Source organism: Chelonoidis abingdonii, chromosome 1, assembly GCF_003597395.2.
Source record: "Chelonoidis abingdonii isolate Lonesome George chromosome 1, CheloAbing_2.0, whole genome shotgun sequence".
In the NCBI taxonomy this organism is placed as follows: Eukaryota; Metazoa; Chordata; order Testudines; family Testudinidae; genus Chelonoidis; species Chelonoidis abingdonii.
In genome coordinates this window covers 14,568,516-14,577,275 of record NC_133769.1, presented here as the reverse complement: position 1 = coordinate 14,577,275, position 8,760 = coordinate 14,568,516, and the positions used below count along the sequence as shown (strand labels likewise).

Below are 8,760 nucleotides of genomic sequence, written 5' to 3'. Positions count from 1 at the left end.
TGTTTGTGGTGTTTCTCCAATGGGATGCCGCATTGTTTCCTTCCTTTATTAAAAAGATTTCGCTACACTCAGACTCCGTGCTTGCGAGAGGGGAAGTATTGCCTCCTAGAGGTGCCCAGGGGGGTGTGGTATGTAAGTGTCCCAGGTCACTGGGTGGGGGCTCGAGCCGGTTATGCCTTGTGTTATTGAAACGGAACCCCTGGATACTGAACCCGGCCCTTGTTGCTGCCAACTCAGAGGGGCAGAAGGGTTACATTATGTGAGCACCTCTCCAATAGAAGAGCATTTCCATTTCCATCGGGGCCAGCCCAGTTCCGCTGTGTACCTGGCAAGTTTTTAAAGCCATCTGCAACGTGGAAAGGAGCACAGTACAAAGTTTTAAGTTCCTTCTAAACTTTAGTCTGTGGAGAAGGCTAAAAATGGGATGCAGTACAATTAGCAAAACCTTGCGGAGAGATTTAGAGCCCAATCATCATTTACATTTGCAGATATGTAGATCTCTAAGTGCATGGCTTCTGCCCTGATTACTAATTAATGAGGTGCAGAGATGCCTGTTGGAAGGCACCAGCTCTGATTATGTCAGCCTTATGGGGAAAAGAAGCTCTTGCAGTCTAAGAAGGAAGGTGATTTCTTTAACATATATTTTAGTAAATTATAGGAATGAATCAAGGGGGAAAAAGATGTATAGACTTTTTTTTAACAACACACACACTGGCAGCCCTACCATCAGATTGTCTAATGCCTGGAATACGCAGATCTGATATATTTTATAGATTTAGCACACTATATATTTTGCACATCATATATATCCCTTAAGTCAATAAGCTATATTTTGAATAAATATTATTGTCATAATATTTATTTGAGAGAAGTCTAGAGTACACTTCCTAAAACAAAAGTCAATATAGGTCTCATAGGAGCAAAACATCCAGTTTGATTTTAAATTGAGCCTAGAATCAGAGAAGCATCGTTATTCAGGAAGGGTGTTTAGACACATGACTAACTTGAAGAATATACCTAAGTCCAATTCAGACAGTGCTTCAATACTTTCCTGAATATGGGACTCTCTCTTTCTACTCCCATGTTATTTTAATCTCAGACTGTTATCAGCATCAGATGTTACTGATTGCTAAGAAACTCCACAACTACTGTCAGCAGGATACCAACAAAAGACAAACACAACAAAGCCATGACACGGAGAATGCATAAGGAAGGGAGGAAAGAATACTTCCTCCCTTCTTTAAACTGAAGATAAACAGGAGTTCAAAGCAGGTCAACATTTTTCAAGACCTCTCAGCTATAGGGACTCTTCCTTAAAAGGTTTTCGCTATTTTAAGAGAAAAGCATAAGCCATACCTTGCATTTGTTTTTTAAATGAAAAGAGACACACATACACATATTAAGTGGGAAATAGGATAATCACTTACCATTGGACTTTTCACTATCTGCGGGTTTCATCTGAATAGGATGATGCATCTAAAAATATAAATAAAAAGACAGTAAAGCAGGTTAGACAGTCACAAAGTCAAGCATTTTACTTTTATTGGCACTGCTGACTTTAGTTGCTCAGGGGGCTAAAACTATACACGATCAATATTAAACAGGCTGGCAAGTCAGAAAGATATAAATTTCAAATGATACCTTAATATTGGCTTTTACATGAAAGTAAAATGTTAAAGGAGTATTTTATAACCAGCAAGTTTAAACCCCCACAATTTATTGGGCCCACAGGACTCATATAAACTTTAATTTGTTGTACTTAGTTTCAGAAGACCTCTCAAGTTACAGCCCTTGCTGGTTTATGGCATGCGTGATTTCTGTTTTACCAGCTTATAACTTTTCTTTTCTTGAGTTTGTTAACAACTAACAGAACACAGATAAAGTTCTAAAGTAATCTAAAAACTGCCAGGCAGCAACTGAAACCTACACGTCTTGATTTGTTTGGTTCAACAAATGAACCTTGGTTCGTGATTAAGAAGTGTGTGACAACAACTCATCCAGTATCAAAGGGGAAAAGATCTGTGATTCCCATTGCTGCGGCTTGCTTAGTGACTGGCCTTCTCTTCAAAACACTTTCATCACTCATTCACCAAGCTGCCCTGACAATATGGGTACAATCCTGGTCTCATCAAAACTCCTAATGCACTTTTCTTTCTCAGCCTGTTTCTGAACAATAAGCACACTCCTATGTGTAGCTTTATATAGCAATTATCACACTGTGTTGTACACAAGGACAATCCACAATCTCGCATCTGGAATGGCAGACTTTGCCTTTCCGAATGGGGCGCTGCCCTATGTCACTCCCCTGCAGCTACAAGACTTTTGATCTGAAAACACATTACAAACCAGAGCCTTTTCTTTTTGTTTTTTACACCTTCCCCCAAATCTCCACCATGGACTCATCTCTTAGCACAGTGCAAGCACATGACAGTCGTTAAGAGATTATCTCTGATGAGCTTACAGAGAAATTTCCGTGTACAAATTCCCATTGCGCCTCAGTGGTCATTTCTTATTGCTGCTCTCAAGCCTGAGGCACTGATCCTGAAAATTGTTCTGTGGGGAACGACACCGGAGGTGGCATAGAGATCTACTGACTTTAGTGGGGCTCTGCACATGCGCTGGGACCTTAAGATGCCGAGCTCATTGCAGGATTGGGGCCATAGACTTTTCTCCAATAATTCGTCCACATTTCACACGGCATGTTGAACGGACTGTTGTTATTATTGCACTCCGTGAACGCAACAGGGTTTGTGCGGCCTGAAACTGTCAACTGCTATTCCAGCTTTATTTTAAAAAGATGCCAAATATGAAATTGGAAAAGATCAACAATTAAGCAGAAGATGGGAACCACACAATCATGTCAAGTGTGTTTAGAGTCAGAGAGGAAGAGAAGATGACTAGCACGTGTGGTTTTTGGTAGTGATATTTAGTTTTCAATGCTGTATTTGCTAGATTCCTTGGCAAGTAAAGAACATTACTGTGAATCTTCCATAGAATCTGCTCAAAGTTCAGAATGTCCCCCAGTCCCACAAATCAATACACTCCTTGCACTGTTGCAAAACCTCTTCTGTTTCATTCCCTATAGTGTCTTAAGGAACAAGCAAAGCCATATGGTGCACGCAGTCACCGGGATGTGCAAAATACTTTATTTTAACAATCCAGTTTTCATTGATCCATTTATTTCCCAACCGAACTCCAATAGCCCAGTGCCTGTCTGCCATCTTTCTGATTTTCAACTAATATCTAAGGAAGGGGAATGTCTATTATGCTTTGTTTCCTTTACCTGATGTTCAATTGTTGTCCTGACATCAGCAATATTAAGGGAAATTTAGGTTAGATATTAGGAAAAACTTTCTAACTACAAGGATAGTGAAGCCCTGGAACAGATTACCTAGGGAGGCTGTGGAAACCTCTTGGAAGTTTTTAAGAACAAGTTTGACAAACATCTGTCAGGGATGGTCAAAATATACTTAATCTTGCCTCAATGTGAGGTGGGTCGGGGGGAAAGGGGTGGACAGGATGACCTTGTGAGGCCCCTTTCAGTCCTACGTTTCTACGTGCACTGCAGGAGAATTTAAGTTCATGGGAATGTGCATCGTCCCCATCAAGGAAAAAATCAAACAAGAAAAAAGTGGCATAACTTGCTAAAATGAGCCCATTATCTGCATTGCCTCTTTGTTAAGCATTTGAAAGATGAAGTCATCAATGAGCTAAAGGAATTGTTTAGGGTGATGCAAGAGGGTGTAACTAGGAGCAATGAGCAAAGGAAAATTTAGGCTGACTGTTCCAGATATGTTGTCTGACATTAAGGTCTTTCACATAGAACAGTCTCCTGAGGGAAGTGCTGGAATTAGCATCACTTGGGTTCTGTCAGAATGACACAGCCCTGGAGAACATGCAGTCATGAAAAACCAACCCAACCCACCTATTACACTAGATGGGGACTCAAACTATCTTCCTGTATTTATACAGCACTTAATACGACAGCATCTAAACAGACAGATTTAGACCAGAGTTGGTTCCATCTGTAATTTCTACAAGTTTATGGTTCTAAAGGATCTTTTCAGTTTCATCCTAGAGAGGTTAGACAAAGAGGTCAATTGTGGATCAAGCTCATAAGGAAAGTGTTCTTTGTAGGGGTTACCATTAAAAAGCCATAATCAGTTTGCACTTTATCACTCAGAGTAATGTTTTTTCAGGGAGCCTAGAACTATGGGTGGCCTTACTCCTCTGCCTTAACAACAGAGAGACTTGCTGGACTAAACTAAGGGTTTGTCTTCACTATCGGGGTAAGTCGACTCAATTTACGCTACTACAGCTACGTGAATAGTGTACCTGGAGTCAACATAGCTTAGGTCGACTTACTGCGGTGTCTTCACTGTGCTGCGTTGATGGGAGATGCTCTGTGGTCGACTTATTTTATTCTTCTAGGAGAGGAGGAATACTGGGGTCTATCGGAGCACGCTCTGCCATTGATTTAGCGGGTCTTCACTAGACCCACTAACTCGACACCCACTGCATCAATTGCAGCAGCATTGATCTCCCCGGTAGTGAAGACACCCCAGTCTGTTAGCCAACCATACAATTTCCTCCAAAGCTCTGCCAGTTTTTACTGTGCCTTGCGGATAACACTCGATGCACCCTAGTTCCCGAACATCCTGGAAATGGGTTCTTCACCAGTATCCAGCCTGTTACTAGACGCGCTCAGAAATTACCAAGTCTGCTGTCTCCAGAGTGAGAGTTATGCACAGCAGTCTGATAGCTGAGCTGAGGAATCACACTTTTGTATTAATACACTGAGAAGAACTTATAGTAAAACCAAGACTAAGTTTATGAATAAAGAAGAGAGATACTAAACAAAGAAGAGAAACAGATGTGGTTACAAATAAAACAAAACAGGTAAATTCTAGTCTGGTAGAAGTAGGTTAACTCTAGCAAATTAAATCTTCTCTGAAACAGCCTTTTCTGTAGAGCTGGCTGGTATTCAGTCTGGAGAAGAGCTCTGTATGGCTCAAAAGCTTGTCTCTTTTACCAACAGAAGCATGTCCAATAAAAGATAGCACCTCACCCACACTGTAACTTTAATCATGACATAACTACCACTGATTTGCTATTAAGCCACTAGTTTGTCCTTTTAGCGAAAATAACAGTTCTACTCATGACTCAGGTGCAAACCACAGTGACAACTAACTTCAAAATTTCTCAATCAAAACTTTGGGCCTGTTTCTCTGCTCACCAAGCTGTAAATCAGGAGTAACTCCATTGTACTCAATAAAGTTACATTAGGGCCAACTAGCATGAGATCAGAATCAGGTCCTGTGAGAATAACCTGCAGAATATCCACAGTAAGGTGGGTACAAAACACAAAAACGGGGCATCTGGAGAAACAAGAGTGGTAAAAAACGTTACCCTGTTAGTTTCCTTACATGAGCGGGCTCACGTTGCAGCTTGTTTAACCCTGGGCATCACCAATTGATAAGTTAGCAACCTTTAAACACTAGATTCAATAAAACATGCCATTTATATCCTGAACTGGGTTTTACAGAGTCACTGGTTCTCATCTCATTATTAAACTCATTGCTGACCTCTAGAGACAACTGCCGTGACAATACATATTATAAGCTCTCTACCCATAAAATATTTAAAAGTGTGTGTGTGTGTGTGTGTGTGAGTGAGTGAGTGTGTGTGAGTGAGTGAAGGGGGGAGATTGAATCTGGAAGAAGTGTGCAGTGAATAAGAAAATTAAAGGGGGCAGAGACAAGGGCTAAATAGGTACTTTCCCTTCCCTCTACAATGAGCAAAAGGGAAAATAATCGGAGCTTTTTATATCTTGCTTGTATAACTGTAGGCTATAAAGTAATAAAATAGCTGTGCTTTCCTGGGTCCTCCAAAAGATTACAGATGATATAAACCTGTTTCAAATTAGATGCCACCCACTAGAATCATGTCATCTACTGAAATGAAGGATTTCATGTCTTATCAGAAAGCAGTTATTGTAGATATACATCAGAAAGCCATACACTTATGTATCTCCAGGTGAGTGATTTCTCAATATGTCATGCTTTCATAACTAAAAACAGTGGAGATGTTATTCTGTGGCTCGAAGGAAGCATTGCTTATAAACGTGCAGTATTTATGAGAATGATTTTGCAGTTAATAAATAGGGAAGAAATAAAGTAGCGCAGGTAAAAAAATTTGCACATAAACGACACCCTGAATGCAGCTCAGACCCCATGGCAAAAGGAAACAACTGGTATTTTCTATCAGCAAGGTTGACTGTAGAACAACCTCCAAAGAGAAGCCTCATGTCTCGAGCTCTTTGAAACCAGACTGTAACAGAGAACAATCCTGCATCGTCTAGGTTTTCTGTAGCTCCACTGACGTGCATGATGCTGTACAGACAACAGCAATTCCTAGTTCTTATGTAAGTGCTTTACAGAGGAAGTAAGCATCCTTATCCCTATTTTTCATATGAGGAAACTGAGGCATGGAGAGGTGAAGTGACTTGCCCAAGGTCTGTCAGCAGCAGAGCCAGAAATAGAACCCAAGTCCCCTGAGTCACCGTTCTGTGTGCTACCCACTAAATCACACAAGGTCACAGTGCAAAGTAGCATAAAAACTAGGACTCCAATCTGATAAACGGATACTAACGTGGGTCCACATGGGAATTGGAACTACTGCTTGCAAGACGTGCAATCCCACTTAAGTCGATAGGAATCTTACTGTTGGCTTTCCTGGGAGCAGAAGCAGACCTCAAGTCCTGGCTTATAAATTAAAGATGATTAATTAGGGGCTTCTCATTCTTTTTTTTTGAGCAGGTACAACCATACGTAAATACAACTGTGCTGGAAAAACACTCTCAGAGGTACAGATACTGTCTGCTTTCAAGCCTCAAAGTTATCTTTTCAACAATAATAACTCTACCTATTTACATTCTTGTCAAAACCGTGCGACATCTGTAAGGGGGGAAAATAAGCAAGGTAAGAGTCTATTTCTGGCAAAAATTTTGCAAGGAAATTAGATTAACCTGGGTGGAATTCTATCTGGGAATTTGGAGTCTGTTGTGGTGATTAAATCATCATTTCTGTCAGACTACTCTAATCGGCTGTCAAATACCATTCCACAGCCCCATATGTAACTTGGCTTCCTAGTTATTCCGTGTATGTTACCTTCTGTATACAAAACAAATACCAAACACGGAGGTGTGCACAGTTTAGCATTTAGAAGAGTCATTAGCTGTGATTATTATTGTGTGTTTTCACATCGCACAACAACATAAGCTTACAGCTTGTTTTATTTATTCAAAGAATATTAAAAAACAGGTGTAGTCAAACATGGAGTGCTAAAGTGAATTGGAGAGAATTCTCAGCAGACATTGGTATGCATTCAGTATCTGCCACGCTAGCAGCAGTTGCTTAACCCTTTCGTCAATATTAGCACAGTTAGGGTGGGATATTATAAAATCACTGGGGATTTTGCTACCCAATTGCCATTAACTTTGATTGGAATTGTGTATCCAAACCTTTAAAGGAGCCTAGTCCATTAATCTCAGTCTTAATTTCAACATATACTACCGTCCCAGTGCCTTATAAATCCACCTGTGGAATGGAGGTTTTTAGAATGTGTGTGTTTGTTTTAAAGAGGAGCCCAGGATCAGTCAATGGCATTCACCCTGAAAGTATGATTGTCCCTTCAGTGCTGGAGAAAAGGCTGCTGGAGGTGCGAGACTTCGGAGGTGCGGAACTCCCATGGAGCTCAGTGGAATTTGTGAATGCTCAGCATTTCTGAACAATCAGGCTATGCACATACAGTGCCATGACTAGATTTTAGAAAATAGTTATTATTTTATGATTCATTACACACACAAAAGATCATGTGGGATTATTAAATCCCAGTCAGGTGCTTTAATTTCCATGCTTGATGATGGGGTACACCCACTTTCCAACCTGTCCTTATTGTTTCTGATGCAGAAGAAAACTACAAACCAAGCAGTCCCAGGTGCCCGTGTTGATCATCCTTGGCTTCAACCAGTTCAACACTTTGGTCGCTCACTGGCCCCCTACAATTCTGGGTGAAGGGAGGGGTTTCCTTCAGAGTTCAGCACAGTGTAATTCCAAGCAAGGGGTTTAAAAGAGCTCAGCATGCTGAGAGTGACCCTCTATCTCTGTGGCTCTTAATATTACTCACTCATCGACTCTTAATCCTTTCAAAATCCCCAACGCATCAATAGCACTCATTTCTCTAGAGCTCTTCATCCCATTCTTCCCATTTCATGGTCTTTACTGTCACCTCTTCTCCTCTTGGCTCATTCGTCTCCCCTTCCCCACTGCTGTTTGTGTTTTGCTTATGTCCTCTCTTGGCTCACCTCTCACATCTCCTCCTTCTGCAGATCACCTCTCAAGAAAATATGATGCAACTCTTTGGATGATTAGGCCAAACGTTCTGGAGAAACTTCAGAGAACTCCCCTAGGAGTTTACCAGAGTAACTATGTAAGCCGTTAAGGGGATGAAGAGGAGTTCATATATCTCCACACACCCTGTGTTAATCAAGTGTGCCTATAAGGGAGACTTCCTGGACAGGAGAAAAATAAAGGGACCATGGAAGAAGCAAGGGTAGTAGAGGATGATCAGAGGGCCAAGAAGGGAGAAGAGAACTCAACAGATGAGAGAAGGGACTTGAAAAATAAATCTCAGGATGGGGGCAAAAAAGATCCTGGGATCCTTGTTACTTATATGGACTCCTTCCCTTGAGAGCTTCAA

At 41.0% G+C, this 8,760-nt stretch overlaps 1 protein-coding gene across 13 annotated transcripts in view; it reads right to left on the bottom strand.

Annotated features, from left to right (window-relative positions):
• Nucleotides 1-8,760, bottom strand: part of CELF2 (CUGBP Elav-like family member 2) — a 703,635-nt gene that overhangs the window by 93,130 nt on the left and 601,745 nt on the right. For all 13 annotated transcript variants that reach the window (XM_075064174.1, XM_075064147.1, XM_075064171.1 and 10 more), the window contains one exon: nucleotides 1,428-1,476. In XM_075064174.1, the coding sequence (XP_074920275.1) occupies nucleotides 1,428-1,476 (49 nt within the window). The remainder of the gene's footprint in view (nucleotides 1-1,427; nucleotides 1,477-8,760) is intronic.